General features: G+C 47.3%; 10 protein-coding genes across 10 annotated transcripts; 4 read left to right on the top strand and 6 right to left on the bottom strand.

Moving 5' to 3' along the window:
- Positions 1-209: 209 nt before the first annotated feature.
- F4812DRAFT_274361 (uncharacterized protein) lies at positions 210-1,382 on the bottom strand. Its single transcript, XM_047930939.1, has one exon. It carries the CDS (start codon positions 1,251-1,253, stop codon positions 540-542), a length of 714 nt encoding a protein of 237 aa, XP_047792984.1. The 5' UTR covers positions 1,254-1,382; the 3' UTR covers positions 210-539.
- A 1-nt stretch (position 1,383) lies between these two features.
- F4812DRAFT_274364 (NAD(P)-binding protein) lies at positions 1,384-2,954 on the top strand. Its single transcript, XM_047930940.1, has one exon. The coding sequence runs from the start codon at positions 1,666-1,668 to the stop codon at positions 2,926-2,928; it is 1,263 nt and encodes a 420-aa protein (XP_047792983.1). The 5' UTR covers positions 1,384-1,665; the 3' UTR covers positions 2,929-2,954.
- A 299-nt stretch (positions 2,955-3,253) lies between these two features.
- F4812DRAFT_274356 (uncharacterized protein) lies at positions 3,254-4,354 on the top strand. The gene is made up of 2 exons (XM_047930938.1): positions 3,254-3,579; positions 3,692-4,354. The coding sequence occupies exons 1-2, from the start codon at positions 3,490-3,492 to the stop codon at positions 4,100-4,102; spliced, it is 501 nt and encodes a 166-aa protein (XP_047792982.1). The 5' UTR covers positions 3,254-3,489; the 3' UTR covers positions 4,103-4,354.
- On the bottom strand, positions 4,354-5,515 carry F4812DRAFT_274349 (synaptobrevin-domain-containing protein). The gene is made up of 2 exons (XM_047930937.1): positions 5,343-5,515; positions 4,354-5,284 (listed from the first exon to the last, which is right to left on the bottom strand). Exons 1-2 carry the CDS (start codon positions 5,378-5,380, stop codon positions 4,606-4,608), a joined length of 717 nt encoding a protein of 238 aa, XP_047792981.1. The 5' UTR covers positions 5,381-5,515; the 3' UTR covers positions 4,354-4,605.
- A 376-nt stretch (positions 5,516-5,891) lies between these two features.
- On the top strand, positions 5,892-8,932 carry F4812DRAFT_418561 (P-loop containing nucleoside triphosphate hydrolase protein). The gene is made up of 2 exons (XM_047933261.1): positions 5,892-6,177; positions 6,249-8,932. The coding sequence occupies exons 1-2, from the start codon at positions 6,046-6,048 to the stop codon at positions 8,529-8,531; spliced, it is 2,415 nt and encodes an 804-aa protein (XP_047792980.1). The 5' UTR covers positions 5,892-6,045; the 3' UTR covers positions 8,532-8,932.
- A 2,523-nt stretch (positions 8,933-11,455) lies between these two features.
- On the bottom strand, positions 11,456-12,585 carry F4812DRAFT_418556 (uncharacterized protein). Its single transcript, XM_047933260.1, has 3 exons — positions 12,311-12,585; positions 12,068-12,135; positions 11,456-11,965 (listed from the first exon to the last, which is right to left on the bottom strand). Exons 1-3 carry the CDS (start codon positions 12,366-12,368, stop codon positions 11,612-11,614), a joined length of 480 nt encoding a protein of 159 aa, XP_047792979.1. The 5' UTR covers positions 12,369-12,585; the 3' UTR covers positions 11,456-11,611.
- A 473-nt stretch (positions 12,586-13,058) lies between these two features.
- F4812DRAFT_456674 (uncharacterized protein) lies at positions 13,059-14,146 on the bottom strand (the record flags this gene model as incomplete). The annotated part of the gene is made up of 2 exons (XM_047937030.1): positions 13,059-13,207; positions 13,282-14,146. The coding sequence occupies 2 exons, from the start codon at positions 14,144-14,146 to the stop codon at positions 13,059-13,061; spliced, it is 1,014 nt and encodes a 337-aa protein (XP_047792978.1).
- Positions 14,147-14,233: 87 nt separating this feature from the next.
- Positions 14,234-16,126, bottom strand: F4812DRAFT_274274 (uncharacterized protein). The gene is made up of 3 exons (XM_047930935.1): positions 16,042-16,126; positions 15,134-15,909; positions 14,234-15,086 (listed from the first exon to the last, which is right to left on the bottom strand). The coding sequence occupies exons 2-3, from the start codon at positions 15,872-15,874 to the stop codon at positions 14,322-14,324; spliced, it is 1,506 nt and encodes a 501-aa protein (XP_047792977.1). The 5' UTR covers positions 15,875-15,909; positions 16,042-16,126; the 3' UTR covers positions 14,234-14,321.
- Positions 16,127-16,247: 121 nt separating this feature from the next.
- On the top strand, positions 16,248-17,638 carry F4812DRAFT_456672 (uncharacterized protein; the record flags this gene model as incomplete). Its single annotated transcript, XM_047937029.1, has 3 exons — positions 16,248-16,400; positions 16,505-16,728; positions 16,804-17,638. 3 exons carry the CDS (start codon positions 16,248-16,250, stop codon positions 17,636-17,638), a joined length of 1,212 nt encoding a protein of 403 aa, XP_047792976.1.
- Positions 17,639-17,817: 179 nt separating this feature from the next.
- F4812DRAFT_274285 (S-adenosyl-L-methionine-dependent methyltransferase) lies at positions 17,818-19,234 on the bottom strand. The gene is made up of 2 exons (XM_047930936.1): positions 19,180-19,234; positions 17,818-19,115 (listed from the first exon to the last, which is right to left on the bottom strand). The coding sequence occupies exon 2, from the start codon at positions 18,977-18,979 to the stop codon at positions 18,227-18,229; it is 753 nt and encodes a 250-aa protein (XP_047792975.1). The 5' UTR covers positions 18,980-19,115; positions 19,180-19,234; the 3' UTR covers positions 17,818-18,226.
- Between the last annotated feature and the right edge of the window lie 352 nt (positions 19,235-19,586).

Genomic DNA, 19,586 nt, shown 5'->3' with positions numbered 1-19,586 from the left:
CGCCAATCCGCTAATGCGACCGAGTTGGACATTGGAAAGCCCCCACTTCTGCTAGGTACTAGCGGACACTACAGGTACATATGTGGATTAAACCTTTCATTAAGCCTTAAGGTAGGTACCTTTTAGGTACACATGGATACCTTAATGCAGCTATCCCGGAACACAGTTCGTTGCTGCAGCTTTAACTAAGAAGGTTAGAGTTGCGGGACGTCATACATACTGCGACGGATTAAGCGTCCATCGAAACCGATGGAGATTGGAATAGAGTGCCTACTACGTACATATTGAAGGTTAATAAATCAAGCCACAGATAATGTACCAGTATGTAATTAATCCAGCCACCCAAATTGTATCGTCCTTTTTAATCTAGTACATATCTACATGTAGAATAATTCGACTAAAAGTCTATCGACAGTCTATATATATAAAAAAGGGGTATCTCATATAATCAGTTGGTCTCAGACCGATTCTTAATGCAATTAGGTAGGTAGGTAAGCGCGTCATGATATGATACCTATTCAACAAAGACGTGCCGTGTTTCATCCGGAACCTAGGTATTTTTCCACATCTGAATTGCTGTAGAGCTGTCGCCGGAGCTTCTCGTGCCGCTTCTTGTCCTCCAAGGCCATCTTCCGTATCTTTTTGGCGTCATAAGTCTTTGCTTTCTCCTTCTTGGCCGGTAGGTTCTTCGGTACTTGGACTCCTATCCCTAGGGTGTCGTTCTTTGGCTTTACTTTGATGGGATGTTGCATACCTTGTTGCTCGACGCCCAGCCCTTTTCGTGAGTCTGGATCCCACCCTTGAGACTGGAGGACATTCAAACCCATTCGCGACCGGTCTAGAGCCGAAGGCGGATGCGAATGAGCCAAGCATACCTGATGTGCTATCGAGGCCTCATGTGGTCGAGAATTCGCCTTCTCTTTCTTATTGATTGCGGACCCGTTTTCAAGGGATTCTTGCTCCTCTAAAGGTAGCTGACAAATTTCACAAACTCGAGGAGTGGTAGTAGCACCACCCGAGCTTTCTGCTGAGCTTGACTGGCTAGTCTCCTTTTCCTTCGGCAATACAATGCTCAAGTATAAATCAGCTACAGATTTGGAGGGTTCCGCAGGTGTATTCTCTTCTGTAGTGTTAAGGTTGCCTGAAGAAGCTGGGATGAAAACAACCCGTTTTCGCTTTAACCCTGATCCAAAAGGGCGTTTGTGTTGAAGAGGAACGTCGTATTCAGGATCACTCCACTCATCGGACGGCATTTTGTTAATTGACAAATTCTAGTCAGCCAACCTCAAAGTTGGGATTTTGGAGTTGGGATTGGCAGGTTGGAAGGGCTGAGAGATGATGAGGCGAAATTCCAATTGCAGGGATGTTTTATCTATGTACTTGGGTAAATGTGGGTCATATCTCGGCGCGCTCTCAGCCTTGCATTTCCGATCTGTCGCTTGCTGTCACCCCCTGTCGGTGCTTTTTTTAGTGGCGGTAAGGATCTAAAGGACAGAAAAAAAAAGTTGTCGTCGCAACCCCCTGTACAATACACGTTATACATAGTACACACGCTATTCACGGATTGCTTAGAAATGGATGCTTCCGTCAGCTAAACTTCCCAACACACAATTTCTTCTCAAATTTTTCTTTCTTTAACCCTTCGATTATATCTCTCTGGGAATTATGCCAATTCATTTTCTCTACGACGTATTCGCCAATGGCGCCCCGGCTTGGGTGCCCGGGTGGGCGCGCGACCCTTGGACCCTATTCCAAATCGGAGCTGTCGCCGGGTTCCTATACCTTTCGAAGCGATACTTTAGCGGAACATCGACTACAGCGGAACGTAAAATGCACGGCCGAGTAGTCATGATAACCGGCGGAACAACAGGAATAGGTGCCGCTGTAACACGGAATTTGGCTGAACGAGGAGCGCAGATCGTCCTTCTTACACACCTACCACCGTCAAACCCGTTCCTTGCCGATTATATTGGAGAGCTACGTCAGCAAACAAAAAACCAAATGATATACGCAGAGCAGGTCGACCTCTCTTCTTTACATAGCATTCGTAAATTTGCTACAAAATGGATCGATAACGCACCACCCCGCCGATTAGATATGCTGATTCTATGTGCTGCCACCGTTACACCGCCAGGGGGTCAACGCATAGAAACGGAGGAAGGAATTGAAGAGATGTGGATGGTCAATTACCTTGCCAACTTCCATCTGTTGGGAATATTAAGCCCAGCTCTCCGAGCCCAGCCTTTCGACCGGGACGTACGAATCATTATTCCGACCTGTTCCTCTTACATCCGGTCTCCTTCCCTAAACAATGCGCTCGTGAAAAAGGAATGGACTCCGGGAAAAGCCTACGCTCGAAGCAAGTTGGCGTTGATGGTGTTCGGGCAAGCGTACCAAAAGCATCTGGATGCGTACAAACGACCGGACCAACTTCCAATGAACTCCCGAGTTATATTTGTTGACCCCGGCTTTACGCGCACTCCGGGAATGCGGCGTTGGCTAACACGTGGCTCACTCTGGGGACTTGCGTTTTATATGATCTCCTATATTGTACCCTGGTTCGTGCTTAAAAACCCGGAGATGGGTGCTCAGTCTATTCTTCACGCTGTAATGGATCCACGGCTAGGGATGGGACCAGGCGGTAAGCTTATCAAGGAATGTTCCGAGGTCGATTTTGCGAGGATGGAGGTGAAGGACGAAGAGGTAGCAAAGAAGCTATGGGAAGCCAGTGACAAGCTTATTGAGAAGACCGAGAAGGAACAGGCGGCGCTAAGAGTCTTGGAGAAGAAGAAGCAAGAGTTAAAAGAGCAGGAGAAGAAGGAAGCAGAAAAGGTGGAGGAATTCGATTCGTTAATAAATACGATCAAGAAGGGAAAGGAGGCCGAGAAGAAGACTTCGAGGCGGAAAGGCAAGAAGGCTTCGTCATGAATAGATTTCCTAAATCCAGTTTAATATTTAGGTATTTATCCTCGCTCTAACTTATAATTCTCTTGTCAAATATACGAAAATACCATACGAGTAAACAAAGAAATACGCAATGAATATTTCATAGTTAGGTATACTACCTAGTATAGGTACCTACCTAGGTAGGTATACTTGACACGATGGAATGATACCTAACCGATAGTCTAGACCTCAAACGTAATTGATAAGTAATTCGCGGGCGCGCGAGACGGCGGCCACGGCCGAGCATGCGCGCTTGCATGGAAATTTTAGCTTATGGATGCATCATTATTGCATGAGTTGGATCAACCTGCCGAATAGGCATTATGCATTTTAATCATTTTAATCATTTGAATAAGACGAGATGCAACAGAGTTCCACCATAGGGCAGCATTAATTCATACCCCAGGAAAAGCCATTTATTGTAGTAAATGTCTTCTTATCTCCAATTTCTAATTCATTCATTTTCTTTTTATTTCCTTCAAAAGGACGGAATATACCTTAGGTATAGGCACCTTACCTTAGGTACCTAACCTGGCTTATATAATGTTACGACACTCAATTTCTCAAGTCTTCGGCTCAAAGCACCCTGCTTTATCCCCACGTGAGAATGACGGCATTGGACGCCCCCCTTGGGTTAGTTTTCAATTCAATTTTATACCTATACCTTAGCTCGCTCCCCTTATCTCTATTTACATCTCTATTTACGTAGTAGTACAACATAACTAACAACATCTTCATTTATTAGCTGTCGCTCAACACAACAGCAAGTCAGTTGTCGGTGCAACAACCACATCGCGAATCCGGCAGCACATTTCTAGATATTTCATCTCTAAACCCTTCGTCTCAGCCCTCATACTCTCAAGAGCCGATCGTAATGTCGATGCCGATGCCGACCTCGGTTCCGGCTCCTGCTGTTCAGCCACTACCGCTTCCCGGTCACATGCCGCAGAGTTTCGCGACGTCAATGCCTTCTCCTTCAACTTTGACAACTGTGATGATGGACGCCTCTAGTCTACATCCTGTTTTCTTTACGGAAAGATTGCGGAAGTCTCCGTTTGTGGTTGATGGGGTCGAAGTAACTAGTCCCGTCGCATATGGATACGGCTATCGGGAAACCCAACGGAGAATTGATGGAGCTGTTCCCTCCATGTTATAAGGAACGTTCGTCCTGGAGAATAGGCGCAGACAATCATTGGAGTGGTCAAATGCTCTTTGTAGACGATCTATAACCCTTACCATATCACAAAGCAATCTATTTGCTGATTAGAGAATCGAATTTATCGCAACGGCTGAAAGGCCGCTTACATTTATTTGAACCAATCTCCTTATTGAAAGCATAGAACTGTGTGTACCTAATATAGCTACAAAAGCAGAATACACTTGGTATCCTAAAGCAATTCCTCCGGCTCCAGTACGGACGCCAACAAAAGGAACAACGCAATGTTACCCTTCTTTTCCTAGGTACCTATTCATAAGCTCTGATATCGGGTCGTTAGCCTAGAAAAAAACGCCGTTACAAATACAATAAATCAGGAGACTTTTCCCGCTCTCTTCCCCTGGCAGGCACAGATGGCTAGCTGCCAGCCCAATAAATGGGATAACCCTTAAACCTTTTTGAAAGAACGTGCACATAACACGCTACTACTGTGCCTTTGAGCTTCAACCAGTAGCATTCTTGACCGCGATCACGATGGCTACGATGATCAAGACGACTACTAAGATGAGCAGCGCCATCAACTTGATGTTCTTCCACCACATCTGCCTCTTGAGCCCGCGGCTGCGCACCCTGAACTCCCGCGCGCTGCCGCCCAGGCGGTCCGTCTTATCGACGAGCAGGTCGATGCGCTCGCCCCGCTCGAGCAGGCCCTCGATGTTGCGGGTCATGATGCCGCGGACGTCGTCGATCTCGCGCTGGACGTTGGAGAGGGCGTCGTCGCGGCCGCCGCTCGTGGTGCCGAACTCGACCATGAGGCCCTTGAGCTCGGCGTTGAAGCTGCCGGCGCCGTAGTTCGGCATGTCGGCGAAGTCGGTCGCCTCGGCGGAGAACTCGTCGAAGAAGCGCTTGCGGATCTCGAACAGGAACCCGAAGGGCACCCGCCGGCCCAGCGACGACTCCGCGATCACGAGGAACGTCAGCCCGCCCGCCGACGGGTTCCCCGGGTGCGCCGACGGCGCCTCCGATATGTAGTGGATGTGGTGCGAGCCATGCGTGTACGTGAGCTTCTGCGGGCTGTCGTGGTTGATCTTAGGGAGGATGAGGGAGGCGAGCGAGGAGGTTTGCGACGAGGCCGAGGTCGTGCATTCGGCTAGGATAGTGGTGTGATGGGCGATGCATGAACTGTGCTTGTTAGCTACGCTAATTGGTTCCCTTTTTTTTGGACGGATCGAAGACGTACTAGAGAAGTGGAGTTTGAGGTGTCGAGGAGGACGCCATTTTGAATGATGAATTGTACGAAGGCACCCGATCGATACAACTTCGTAAGAACAATGACAGGTAACTAATTATTCAAAGTCTGATTGATGGTGAATGGTGATGATGATGATGATTATGATGATATTCGTCGTTCTTGGTTTTGTATTACCCAGTTAATCTGGGAGAGGAATATCTAGGAGAGAGGGACTTTCAAAATGTAGGGGATAGGATTGGCAAGATTCAAAGTCAGCAACGGTTTTCAGGTGTCGGGGCAAATGTCGGGGCAAGGCTCTACAGATCCATTAATGACGATGGGGAATGCGTTAAGTCATACGCTAGCCAACCTACACTAGCCAATACATTACCCGGCTTTAGAAACGGCATGTCACATTAGGCAAGTACCAACGGTACTCCGTGCATAGTAGCGTACTATGTATGTCGTACACTAACTTCTAAGTTCCTCTCCGATAAGAAGGGACGGCTTCGTCGATAAGAAAAATTTATGTATCTATCTTATCGGCGCCCACTACCAGAAAGTTTCTAGGGTACAAAGTCCGCGATTTGCCTCCCATCGAGTACCTAAACTTCATTAGTTTTCAAGGTTGATGGCAAAGCCATTTTTTTTTAATGTGAAGGAATCACATCTAACATGATTCCTGACTTTTTCTTCCTTCCTTATCTGTGCAATGCGCTTCTTTCTCAGGACGGGACCGGCTAGTTCAGGCTATGCGTCTCTCGCATATCGCAGACATGTCTTGCGACATGCCTTTTCCACATCTTGTGCTGCGGCTCGCGGGAAGCCAAAGAATTGGAATAAGGTAACAACCAGAAAGAAATACCTGCCTTATATACCTATCTAATGTATACACACTAATGATATGATATATAGCATCCATCCAAGTTTGATAACTTTCAAGATCCAAGGCTTCGACATGCTCAAGACCGTTTAAATAAACTGGAAGAAACCAGTGGCAGAAAACTAACCGCGAGGTCGCAGAAAGAAGCGTCTAAGACCTTTGGGATATTTCGGAACCTAGTCATAGGGAGATTACACCACATGATGTCAAATACGCATACTTGGGAAATGATGCAGCATGAGTACAAAGCATTCGGCGTCAATACCCCTACTGACTTTGACCGCGAGGCAAAGTTATTTAAGAATGCCATTGATGTGGCTTGCGATCTTGCGAGCGAGAGAAATGCTATTTCCCAGACTGACAACCCCATCTTCTGGGGCCTACGCAATGCTTTCGTCCAGAATGACGTACTGGGCCTCACTGAAGAGTTGGCGTACAGTTTCCAAAACTTTCTTATGCGAACGAGATTCCCCAAGAACATCACCTCCACCCATAAGAAAATCGCGGATTTTAGGTTCCCTTACGAATGGTTTCCTGCAACGAGGGCTATGCAGCGCACGATTCACCTTCACGTCGGCCCGACGAACTCTGGAAAGACTTACAACGCCTTGAAGGCGCTTGAAAACTCCAAGTCCGGTATCTATGCTGGCCCGCTTCGACTTCTAGCTCACGAAGTTTATACTCGCTTCACGTCTAAGGGCAAGAAATGTGCTCTGATCACTGGTGAAGAGCAGCGTATTCCCGAGGGCGAGGACAATTATTTCAGAAGTTGTACCGTTGAAATGACTCCTCTTAATTTACCAGTCGATGTTGCAGTTATCGATGAAATCCAAATGATCGGAGACGACGAGAGAGGATGGGCCTGGACGCAAGCGGTCCTGGGCGTACAAGCTAAGGAAGTTCATCTCTGTGGAGAAGAGCGTGCCGTGGACCTGATTCAGTCTCTATGTGCTAGTACGGGCGATAAATGCATTATACACCGGTACCAGAGGCTCAGCCCGTTACAAGTTATGAATACAAATCTGGATAATTACTCGAATCTTCAAAAGGGAGATGCTGTGATCGCGTTCTCCCGAGTTGGCATCCACGCCATAAAGAACCAGATTGAGAAGCTTACGGGACGTCGATGTGCCATGGTTTATGGGTCATTACCGCCCGAAACTCGCGCTCAGCAAGCCGCGCTGTTCAATGATCCCGACAACGACTACGATTTCCTCGTCGCCAGCGATGCTATTGGTATGGGTCTCAACCTAGAGATAAAACGGATCATCTTTGAACAAACACACAAACGCATGAAATACAGCTATAGGCAAATATCAACGTCCGAAATTAAACAAATAGGAGGCAGAGCTGGTCGCTACAGAACAGCACGTCAAGCGGCTCTAACAGAGTCGACAACAGACGCAAAAGGAGATGAGGAAGCTGGAATCCCGCCACCAGGACCCGCCCAGCCCGGCTTGATAACAACGCTGGAAAAGGCCGATCTTCCTATAGTTCAGAAGGCATTCATGTCCGAGCCGGAACCCATACGGTCGGCCGGCCTACAACCTCCTCCGGCGGTGATTGAACGATTTTCATCGTACTTCCCTCCTAATACCCCATTCAGCTACATCCTTAACCGCTTGCGAGATATTGCCCGGATTTCTCCGAGGTTTCACCTTTGCGGTCTAAAAGACATGTTGGCGGTTGCTGATCTGATCCAACCCTATCCCATGTCAGTCTATGATCGATGTGTGTTCCTGAACGCGCCGGTCAATCTGTCTGATAAGCATGGCCCTACAATAGTGCAAGCTTTCGCAAAGTGCGTCTCTAATATGGAAGGAGGCGAGCTCCTCGATATCCCAGAGGTCAACTTGGAGCTGCTGGACATGAGTGATAGCCAGTTTCATGGCTCAGGAGATATCCTGCGGCAGCTGGAAGGTCTTCACAGGACGATCACGCTCTATCTCTGGCTTAGCTATCGGTATTCCGGCGTGTTTAGAAGCCAGAACCTTGCGTTCCATGTGAAGGAGTTGGTAGAAACCCGGATCGACGCTCATCTGGCCAAGGTCAGCGTTGATCTTGCTAAGCGCAGAGCGAGAATGGATCATATCCGGAAGCAGGCTGAGATATCAGAACGTCATAAAGAAGAAGTTCTTGGTGGAAATGCTACGATTGATGGACCTAAACGTGAATTAACTATTGGCGAATGGAACGAAGAAGGACACGAAGAGCCATTATTCCAAGGTCCTGAGGAACTAGAACCTATTACCCGGTTAGAACCTCAATCCAAACGCGGAGATGCCAACCGAAACGCTCATGGAGGGACAGGTTAGTGGCATTGTACAAATACATGAAAGAATGTAAGATAAATAATGTACATACAATATGACGGCTGGCAGGGGACTACCTAAAGTCTTACCCAGGTACGGGATAACTCCAATCACATATAGATATCTTAGATAGATTGCCTAGGTGGCCTGATCTATAGAGTTAGGTACCTTGTATATACTGAGAATGAACAAAAAAAAAACCTTAGAGGTAGGTAGAATATCTATAGGAGGTACCTTATGTAGGTAGGCTAATGCAAGTACCTAGTATAAGCAGCGAGGCAAGTGCTTTGTAAAATACCTACACCTACAACTTCTACCTTTAGATAACTTATTAAAAGTAATACAAATGTTGCATGAACTTCTTTCTCTACCTACCTAGCTTCCGCATTTCGCTATTAATTATCATTATTATTGTTACCTGCTTACCTTACCTTACCAAAGCCATGTTGGCCTTGGTATAATCCTACCTCTTCCCTACAAACAGCACTTCATATGCTCGAAATCCCTACGCTACCTAACAATGGATATTTTGTCTCCCGCGCATAAAAGTTATTACTTATAGCCATGGAGGTTAATAAACCCTCTTACCTGTCCCCATTCCGTAAAATGCCGCCTTTCCTCGTTATGGAAGGTAGCGTTGGAGCCAGAAGTTCATCATCAGAATGGTCTCGCTGGAGCGCTACCAGTCGATAGCGACCTCCTAGTATCTCCGGTATGGACGGACCAACAAGCATGATCCCATCGTCTTCGGTTCCAACTATACACCCAGCTGGACACCGAATCACGAAAGAATCATACAAGAACGCACCAGTCACCCCGAATGTATATATTGATCCTCCACGGCCAGCCAGAGAAGGTTGTGAATGGGTTTGGTTCCCGGCAGGTTATTGGGCCGAGCGCGAAATCGCCGAGAGTCCTGGAAAAGCTATGAGACACTTCAGATGGCGAAAGCGCTCTGGGAAGAGTAGCTCTGGCTGGGATACTCAAGACGGGCTGGATCACTCCATCAGTAACTTATGGGACCATATTTCAAAAACCTCCCAGCCTCTACCTAGTCTCTTTCCCAGCGAAGACAGTTATTCGCGGTCATTTCAAGGGCCTCCGTCCAACCGCCATGGAACGAGTAGCGAGAGTGGCAAGTCTATGTTCCCACTAAACCGAACAACACAATCACCGCTACCTAGCCCCTACCTAACTGAAGAGGCCCACGTACAGTCTTTACAGAGGTCGCCTCAAGGGCTTCAAGATAACAAAAGCAGTATTTCATTTTCCGGATCAGCGAGGCTGCCGCAGAGCTCACCACTCACAATAATAAGTGGTGACTCAGATTCCGCTACTCCCCTTGCGACCTCTGCGAGCCAGGCCCCGAGCACTTCAAGAGCTTCAGCTCCATTCATCCTTCACTCAACCACAACCATACCCGGTGCTAAACCCAGGAAATCGCTGCTTTCAAGACTCCTTCCAAATTATAAGCCAGTGAGTTAAGTGAACAACACATTTATCTTTCAACATATCCTCACCTTTCAAAATCGAGTGACTATATCTCGGCACTAACAAGTACGTTGGATGGTTAATATAGAAAGTTAAGAAGATGCACAGCGACAATTATGCATACGAGTACATAGCAAACACAGCTGCGGTTGTACAGACGCAACACCCAGGTCACCGTCGTAGCCATTCGGCTATGCCGCTCATGAGCCGCGTAACGTCACTACTGCGCGAGGACAGTAAACGGCCGCGTTCGTTCAAGCTTTTCGGGAGGAGTCCCTGGCATCTTAAGGCTTCTGCTGGCTCCGAGGTGAGCGCCTCAAGTTCCATCCGTGATATGCTCCGGGGTCGAACACCTGTTACGAGCCCGATTTCCTATATTGGTATGTATTCTCCGAGAATCTTTTTGGTTTCTTAATGTTGGTTCAATATGCGGCGGAGCGGATAGAAGAAGAGAGGCCACAATGCTAGGTAGGTAAGCAAGAAATGGACTAATTCAGAGATTTACATAGAACCAGTAACTCCTTTTTGCGTACAGTTTCCAGGTGGTGTGAGTCTAACCATTACAATTTTCACATATATACTGAAATCGCTTACCCAACCATTAGGAGGCAACTCGCGTACAAACACCTCCTTTACGCGACAGCGGCCACCACGCTACTCGGCCACAGTCTTTCTTCTTCGACATTTCGACACCACCAACTTACCATGGACATGGTTGTAGTAACAGCAGCGAGCATAGTCCTTCTAGATGCCCTCCACCTCTTCCCCCTCAAACTGCCGAGAGTAGTAGTGGGTAGGGCCACGATAGGCAAGAGAGAGATAAGAGGAAGAGTTGCTCGAGCAAGGAATGGTGGGAGGTGCCGGTGGCGCTGCCCCGATATGAAGTCGCACCTCAAAGCCCTTTCGAGTTTGACATGCCGGAGCATTTACCCAACAGCCCCATGTGCCCGACCAACAAGAGACACCCCACAGGCGGTACGGGGGTGTGCGTGTACCATGGTAGAAGGAAGAGGAGTAAAGTTCTGTCGGACAACGAAAGGAGCGATGATAGTGAAGACGACGTGGATAAATGGATGTAAAAAAAGGTGCTTCACTGGTAAGTATGACATACGAATGGAAATATACTGCTATCACAAGATATCCCATTAAACCACGATATACTATGCTTTTTTTTACATTGTTGTATTACACACCAACTGAGGGGAAATTCTCAAAGAACCACTAATGCCGCAAGAAATATCATCGAAACAAGGTATAACAGAAAAGAAAACCATTGCTGCAAAGCGAGCCAATCCTACCTCCAACTCCTAAACTACCTTAAGTTACCTAGGTAGGTAGTTAACAGAATACCTCCTGTCATTCTTCTAAACTGATCTTCATTAGTGAATCCTGCCGCGCCGAACTAATCCCTCCCGGAAGGAGTCTAATAATCGAGGTTCTTTTTTCTTTTCTTTTTTTTATATCTTTATAAGAGCAACCATACATACCCCTACTAGGATTCTTGGAACTCAGAACCCTTTAGGGTACCGATCCAACCATAACCACCATCGCGGCCGCGGGTGGGAGGGCGCGGCGGAGAACACGAAAGATCTCTAGTCCTGGGTCTGGATCTTGTGGTCGCCCTTAACGGCCTCGGCGTAGGTGGGCGGGGCGCGGCCCTCGTGATCGTGGTCGTGGTCGTGATGGGGGGCTTCAGAAGGACCGGCAGCGGACGAGGGAGAAGAGCGGGGGTTGTTGGTGTTGGTGTTGGTGGCTCCGTAGCTAGGGTAAGAGCCGGAAGCGGTCTTGGGCTGGGCTTGAGGACGGGGTTGGGGCTGGGGCTCCTGCACGAAGACGTAGGTGACGTGGGAGCCGGGGCCGCGCTCGCTGTCCTGCGGTACGGAATCGTACTCGTACGTCTCGGGGTACTTGTAGATGATGTACCAGGCGTGCAGGAGGCCGGGGAGCTGTTAAATAAGACAGTTAGTTAAGGATGGGGTTGAGATTTTGGTTCGACGAAGATGCGGACGTGAAAGTGAAGTGGGGAGGTAAGTAATGGTGGGACTTACGAGGCCTAACAAGCAGAGCAGGATGTTGATGATGGAGTCGGCGGAGCAGATGCCGGTTTTGACCCAGACTAAATAAAAAATGATTAGCTATTGGGTTCTTTTCCAACCTGTTGCGAACGGCGTGCCTGTTGATCGCGATACGTGATACGTGGTTGGATATTTGTTTGATGGTAGCCTGTCTATCTCTCCCCCGCGAGGCAGACGAATAAACGACGCTTCGCGGGTGGGTGGGGAATGACGTACCTGGTAGAGGGGGGAATAGGATGGCCAAATAGGCGAGAAACAGGTCTGGGGAACACATCTTTTGGTTTCTATTCTTTTTGGGGGGAGGGAGGGTTGAGAAGAAAAAAGATAATAATAATAATAATAATCAAGGAAAAAAAATAATGGATGAATCGCGGGGAGTATTGGATAGAAATATGGCGCGAAGGTATATGAGATGAGGTGTATGAAGTTACGAGGCTAGGTAGAAGCGCATGTATCGTAAGGTTTCGTAAGAAGTTGATGATGAATGTATGTCAGGAATGGAATGGAATGGGAGAGGGAGGGAGGGGGGGGTCCCGGCCGTCATGCAAGCTGAAAGTCTGGGGGTGGAGCCCTAGGCTGCTAGAAGAGCCTAGGACAGTACCTAGGTACGGAGGATTACTTCATAGGTACCTTCCCTGTTGGAGGATCCGGTACAAGGGTTGGGGCAGCTAATTCTTTTGCGCTAAGGGAGCTACGGCGGGCTGAGCGGGAGCCGTACGTATAAAGGGGTTGTTGTGGCTTATTCTGCGTGGCTTGAGTGCGTAATCGCTATATCAATGCCTACCTCTATACATCTGTAGGTATTTAACACAACCTTCTAGCTTATTGATTCCGATTTGCAACCAATCTGGATGCCGTCGTGACAGCTATCATGATAACTTCACCAAAACCTACTTGTGAATGTGAGAAGTACGAATACTTACTTCGTACTATCTATGTACCTCGTACGAAGATATATATCTTCTTAGACAGAGTTGTCGTCGCCCTCCACATCCTCCGCGCTGGATCCAGTTGCATCGCTTTCCGGGGTTTGGCTTCGACCTCTGGGCTCACTACGAGTGGACCGACGCTCCTGCTTCTTTTTTACTTCTTTCGATGTCGGGACGTCATCGTCTGTGATCTCGAGGCCAATGATCGCTTTCCCTCTTCTTGCGGAGCTATTTCTCGTTGTTTCTCAACCCTCCTACTTTTTGATGTGGTTCTGTCATGTTCGCTGCGAGGAGCAGCTTCATCAGGCTTAGTAGATGTGGATGCGGATGGGTCGTTCCTTGTAAGATGAACTGGCTGCTCTGCCTTGATTTGTTGCTCTATCGTCTGGATTTCTTTCCTCTGGTCCTCAATAGCAGTGCGCAGAAATTTTCGTTGGTTCGCAGCTTCGTCTCCCTTTCCCGATGAGCTGTTCTCGGTAGCCTTTACCAGCTCCAGCTCCAGCTCCCCTTCAAGAAGGCAAAGAATCCTTCTGGCTTTGTTGAGTTTCTCCAACGGTCCGTCCTGGATCGAGTCCTCAACTCCACTATACCTCTGTTCTCTCGTATCTGAAAACGTATCCTGGTTGATTTTGACCGCCTTCATTTCCTTTCCAGATCCCTGTGGCTCAATCTGATAACCGTCAAAGATTTCGGGCCCCTTTACCACATCCTCTGAGGTGTTAAGCTGATAGCTCATCTCCCGTTTTTCCGACGGATTGCGAACATCCTGGAAGGAAATGGTCATCTTCTTGCCTTCGAGCATATGCGGCCTAGCAATAATCTTGAAGTCGCTAGGGCTTTGGCTACCTGGCACCTGGTCATCTTGTTGGGTCCTCAAGTGTTGCCTCTTTGCATTGAGAATCTTCTGCTCAAGGATGAGTCGATCTTCCTCGCTCTGTAATTGCTCTTCGTTGAAACCTGGTGCTCGAGAAGTGTCGGTGTGTGGCAACAGGCGCTTTTCTATGTGGAGCTTGTCATCAATTTCTCTCCGATCGTCTTCCCCAAGTCCCATATAAATCAAATCAGCCTCTTCCATATATGTCTGAGCCAGCGCTTTGTTGCTTTCTAGGGTATGCTGAAGCATCCGAAGAGCCCATACTTGTAGATATGATAAACCAAAATCGTATGGTTCGATAGAGAGAACTTCTGATATTTCCCTTTTTAGACTATTTTTTGAGGCTTCGGTTTTACATACCAAATATCTCGTAAGTAGCGTATTCGCGTAGCTGAAGATATCCCCTTGTATTTCCTTCTGCAGACTACCGAGTGCTTCCAACTCTTGCGCTGGCTTTGCGGATGATTGGATAAGCCATAGCAATGGACATTGCTTGTGTTCGATAATCACCGAGAGCCCGCGATGCTTTCACCACCATTTTAATTGGAGCTTCAAGATCAGGTATTACTTTATCCACACCCCAGCCTGGGTTCTCGCCTTCCGCTGGAATATAGTTAGGTAGCGGATGAGAATAACGGATACTTGTCACTCCTGGCTCCGATTCAAGGTGCTTCAGGCGAGCTTGAAGTTGATTAGGGAATGCATTATGGGACTTCGCCAGCATCCACATCATGAAAGACCGACTTCTCATGCTTTTAAGGTTGTTTTCCATGACTGAAATCGCAAGGGGCGTAGATTGGTTAACTACGTACTCGAGGAGCCCGTCGGATTTGCCTTTAAGTAAAATGGCACCCATTCCAATCCCTATAATTAGCCTCTGTGCGTATGTCGCAAGAATACCAAGAAGCGCGAGGGTTGTCGACGTGTTATATCCGTGTACCGTGCTTGTCCAATCCTTAATGAGGCACTCGATGCGTTTTCGGATATCTGGGTCATCGCTCCAGTCTTTTGTCACATCGATTGCACTGTCTATCATCCTACTCTGGGAGATATCATATAGGTCCCAGATCCGCCCTTGTCGAAGGAGGCTCGAGTATAACTCTCTATATAACGATTCGGAGTACCTTGTGAAACTGGGCAATAGATCCAGAATTTTCGGCATTCGGTAGAGTAGAGCATGCATTTTAATCTGATCACTTAGCAGGGTACGAAGAAGAAGGTAATGTATGATCTAACCTCAGCTGTGCTTATCAATCTTTTGGGGTCCATTTCGTCGATAGTCATGTTGTAACTCGAATCAAGGCCAGTTGAGTCGGCAGTAATTGTGTGAGTAGTGACAAACCCGTGCATTGTTTTCCAATATTGATAGAGCATTTCTCCATCACTATCATCTCTTGCATTGCTGATTATGGTGTTGAATCTTGTATCAACCATAATTTTGGACAGAGAACTATAGTCACCTTGTTCGAGTAGCATTTCTGCATATTCTACAAGGACATCTGGCTTGTCCAAGTGATCCTGCAAGTTTTCGGCAAAGAATTGCTTGGCGGAGACGAAGTCGCCCATCCTCCATATACGACAAAACTCTTCTAAAATTTCGTCTATGTCTTCCTGTACAGATAACTTAAGGTGAACCGTAAGGTCAGTATCGCATTGGTTCCAGAATCCATTCACGCCTGCATGATGAAGATAGCTAAGCGGAAGGTCTTCGTCGAATTCATCATGCCTAATGTATCTCCGCTCTGGTATAAATGAGGAGGGGGGAGGTGATGGTGGTGAGAGAAGGGGGCGGCGAGGAAGAGAATCTGTTGAAGATGAAGTAGATCGGTCTCTCCTCTTTGGCACCAGTTGCATCTCTCTAGATATCTCATCTTCATGGAACAGTCTCGACATAGAATCAGCGATTCGAGGGGTACTGCCTCTCCTGGCAGACCGCGGTGGTACTTCTGGTACTGCGCGGTAGGCCATGATGTTCATTGAAGAGGGAAAAGGCGGAGCAAGAAACGTATTGCCTTATATATCTCCGTTAGATTAATATATGCCGAAGAGGGCGAAGTACATATTTGCAGCATGAACGCCCGAGGCTGAGGCAACTTTTCCCCGCCCTCCAGAGCTATTATATCACTCACAAATCTAGAGCCTACCTAATAGTGTCACATGAAATGCATAATGCAGAAGAACATGTCAACTTGATTGGTTATTCGGAGATTGCATATTCAATTCAGCTTATTCCTCCGATAAATTCCATTTCATGTTGTCAGGCTTTGAATTGATAAGAACGTGAAAAGAACTCAGAGAGCCCTGATCTCAATAAACCCGTGCCTCCTATTACCTTAGAAAGATTACCGCCATGTATCCCTCTCTTGGGGCCAAGGACCATCTGGTATTCAGCCGCCTCCCAATTCCCCTCAAGGAGCGCATCCAACTCCGTCGGAAATATGGAAAGTATTACACCAGGAGTTTCAAGCCTGTGATGGGCACAAGCCAAGGGAAGATTGGGGATGTAGAAGTGGCATGCAAATTTCTATTCAGAGAGTCGAAATGGGGTGTTCTAACTGAAGACGAGGACCCGGGGGGCATAGTCTATCTCGACTTACCTTCACCGAGCCATTAAACTGCCGCCTTAAGAGCGCGGTTGTCTCGGTGACTCTAGATGAAGAGCATGAAGACCTACCCCGCCGGTATTCTAAATACGACTCAGTTCCCGTTCAAATAATTAAACATGGACCGCCTGACCTTTCTGGAGAGCCCGATTCCGCTTCCATCCTGAAGGAGTTTAACGCGACCCCTCAGCTTGACGGAGCTGGTATGGTGGCGCTTGGTGGTGTTGGGTATGATAAAGAAAAGCAATATTTACAGTACAGCCAATGGAGGTTCTCGGGGTCGTAATCGCCCAATGCATGGAGAAATGGCGCTACTATTGAGTGGCGGTTGCGTGAAAGCGAGCTTGGCCGTCAGCCAGCCCACGACAATACGTTCCATACAGGATTCGCATTTCAGCATGGCGGCCAACCATTCTATATCCGAGTTGAGGTTGGTGGTTACCTTGAAGGGATAGGTTCGAATATGCGACATAAGGTGACGCATAAATTCAAGAAATTCAAATTTCCTGCCACGCCTCAACCCGCGACAACACTAGTAGACTTTGGCGGTAGACACAACAAGTTCCGAAATCCACTCGATGAGCTAGCCCAGAATTTACCTAACGAAATGCTCCTGAAGAACATGAAGCCAGTCGTCCGGGTCCCTGGGAAGCTCCCAGGAAACAGGTTACCTGATGAGGTCTTGGAGCAAGATACGCCGAATTACTCTCTACAGAGCAATCAATATAACCACGCTGGGATTCCTTCGCCTCATATTCCAGATACATCCGAGTCTGTGAACATAGAAGAGTTTAAGAGAATGATGCAAGCATTGATGTCGCTCGGACAACCTCCTATAGAAAACATCAACTCGGTTTCTATATCAGCATCGCCACTATCCAATAGTCAGATTTCAGATACTACTGTCGGAGGAGTATCCTCTCTTAATAGTAGAGCCGGGACGTCAATTGGTTCGAGCACAGATTCGGGACAGCAGCAAAACGAAGTAACTCGAAGCGTGACTATGGCCGAAGACACAAACCACGAAGAAGTCAGAAAGCATGTTAGAGACGCCTCACTACCGATTATATTAGAGCTAATTATTCTATGGATTCTGACGGTTGGGTCGTGGATGTCTCCTTCGAAGAAATTTAGGTAACCAGGCATCTAGAAGAGATCCTTAACATACCCAGCTACCTACAATAACGGAACAAAGAGTGAGTTCAAGAATAGAAAGAGACCGGGTATACATGTTTATACTATTAGCTATCGTATAGGCGCCAAGGTAGGATGTAAGGTATAAGGATCTCGGAAGGTCAGTCTACACCATTGATGAATCATTGAATACCACTTTCCTTAATAATTAGAGTCCAAATTTACTTCCCATACATCTATTAGATCCTTATAGGCACCTAAGTACCTCCTATTTATATCTCCCGTGTAATGTAGGCTTTTAATTTTGGCAATCGAAAGATTTCCTTCTCAGCATGAATTCCTGATACCTTCCAACATGGCACTATGTATCTTCAATATGAGTAGCGAGTATATCCAGGACCCCCTCTATTCTCTTCGTAGCTAATATTATCACAACCGGTGTCTTAGTTTTAACGTGCTTCCCTTCTAAAGCGTGCTCCAACTCATCCCAAAGGTCTGACAGTTCGTACTCCGGGATGCGCGGTTCCCAGGTAGCAAAATACGCTTTGAACCCCTCGATGCCACACATGCCGCACCAATCCTCATCTTCCGTCTAGATCCTCTCCTCACTTTCCTTGACCTTACTTTCGCTTGTCCTATTGTCGAGCTTAAACCCCTCTAGAGCCCCCTGGGCATTGATGTATATCCTTTTTACCGCCTCCCAATCTTCCTCGGGGAACTCTAGGCTTTCCAGGGCGGTATTAAATATTTTATAGGCCTTATCGCCTAGCCCGCTTATATGCTTCTTCGAAAAGGCGTCCCAGAGAGCATTCCACGCTTTTATGGCCTCTTCACTTGCCTCAATGAGCGGACGAGTATAGTACGTGATAGTAAGCGTCCCACCAGGCTTGAGCTGCCTCCAGAATTCCCTGATAGCAATGTCTGGCGTGGTCCAGTGGATACACTCACAGGCGGCGATCAAATCGACAGCCCCTGACTCCACCGAACTTTGCTCCGCAGTCTCTTGGAGGAATCTGAATTTCGACTCGGGGAGCAATGACTTTTCGACAAGCAGATCTCGAGCGACCGTAGTATATCCGTCGTTAGGGTCCGAGACGACAACCTGATCTAAATGACCAGCAAGAACTGAGGATACAATTCCACAGCCGGCACCGATGTCATGGGCTACGGACCAAGCTGCACCAGCCTTTTGGCCATGATAGTCGTAGATTCGCTGGAAGAACGAGGGTGGATAAGCTGGGCGGCTGGCTAGATAGTCCGACCAGTCCGCTGCTCGACGAGCAGAAAAGGCATGTTCTGTGGCCGAAATATCTGTAGGAGCATTTGAGACTAAAGCACTAGCCATGGTGATTTTTTTGCGCGGGGTATAAGCTGGGATAGGGAGACTTAGATGAGACACTTAACCAGACCCCTATTCCAATAGTTATATAATTTAGATGCATTCATAGGCCGGCAGATTTATATCTGATACCGTCTCCATCCTATTATATACATATTAGTCCACGTAGTACAGAGCGGGGATTGAAACAGATAAATACTACATGCCATATCAAATTGTCGTAATGTATCCTTTTCGGTAGCCATCTTGGGGTTGAGGTGGCATTGCGCAGCGATGTAGGGATAGATAAGGTATATTACACGTCCACATCATTCTCGAAATATAGAGGTACGTAATAGTTTGAAGAATTATATAGTAATAGATGCACTTTGAGGTGCGCATCGATACATAAAAAGATCTAGGTACCTGGGGTTATTTCAATATGCCTACTTCAGACGAAATAATAAGCCCTATTAGGTCGGATAAGGGCAGTATCGAAACAAAGCAACAAAAAGAGAATTAGCGTTTTCACATTTGTGTTTTACACATTCGAGAGTAGAAGATATATTCATTATTTAAATGCCTACTGGAGGCCTTTGAGAAACATATCTGAGGGAAACCCGAGTCTCGAGAA

Source organism: Daldinia caldariorum (genome assembly GCF_022478825.1).
Source record: "Daldinia caldariorum strain CBS 122874 unplaced genomic scaffold F4812scaffold_3, whole genome shotgun sequence".
NCBI lineage: Eukaryota > Fungi > Ascomycota > Sordariomycetes > Xylariales > Hypoxylaceae > Daldinia > Daldinia caldariorum.
Note: the sequence above shows the minus strand (reverse complement) of the source record. Positions and strands in the feature narration are given on the sequence as shown.

Coding starts and splice junctions, on each gene's coding strand:
- F4812DRAFT_418561 (XM_047933261.1), top strand. CDS start 6,046: ATGCGCTTCTTTCTCAGGACGGGACCGGCTAGTTCAGGCTATGCGTCT. Junction 6,178..6,248: donor AGCCAAAGAATTGGAATAAG/GTAACAACCAGA, acceptor TATGATATATAG/CATCCATCCAAGTTTGATAA.
- F4812DRAFT_274349 (XM_047930937.1), bottom strand. CDS start 5,380: ATGGCGTCCTCCTCGACACCTCAAACTCCACTTCTCTA. Junction 5,285..5,342: donor CCTCAAACTCCACTTCTCTA/GTACGTCTTCGA, acceptor TAACAAGCACAG/TTCATGCATCGCCCATCACA.
- F4812DRAFT_274274 (XM_047930935.1), bottom strand. CDS start 15,874: ATGAACATCATGGCCTACCGCGCAGTACCAGAAGTACCACCGCGGTCT. Junction 15,087..15,133: donor GATTGATAAGCACAGCTGAG/GTTAGATCATAC, acceptor CTAAGTGATCAG/ATTAAAATGCATGCTCTACT.
- F4812DRAFT_418556 (XM_047933260.1), bottom strand. CDS start 12,368: ATGTGTTCCCCAGACCTGTTTCTCGCCTATTTGGCCATCCTATTCCCC. Junction 12,136..12,310: donor CCTATTCCCCCCTCTACCAG/GTACGTCATTCC, acceptor TTTTTTATTTAG/TCTGGGTCAAAACCGGCATC. Junction 11,966..12,067: donor TGCTCTGCTTGTTAGGCCTC/GTAAGTCCCACC, acceptor CTTATTTAACAG/CTCCCCGGCCTCCTGCACGC.
- F4812DRAFT_274361 (XM_047930939.1), bottom strand. CDS start 1,253: ATGCCGTCCGATGAGTGGAGTGATCCTGAATACGACGTTCCTCTTCAA.
- F4812DRAFT_274285 (XM_047930936.1), bottom strand. CDS start 18,979: ATGGCTAGTGCTTTAGTCTCAAATGCTCCTACAGATATTTCGGCCACA.
- F4812DRAFT_274364 (XM_047930940.1), top strand. CDS start 1,666: ATGCCAATTCATTTTCTCTACGACGTATTCGCCAATGGCGCCCCGGCT.
- F4812DRAFT_274356 (XM_047930938.1), top strand. CDS start 3,490: ATGTTACGACACTCAATTTCTCAAGTCTTCGGCTCAAAGCACCCTGCT. Junction 3,580..3,691: donor GCATTGGACGCCCCCCTTGG/GTTAGTTTTCAA, acceptor TTCATTTATTAG/CTGTCGCTCAACACAACAGC.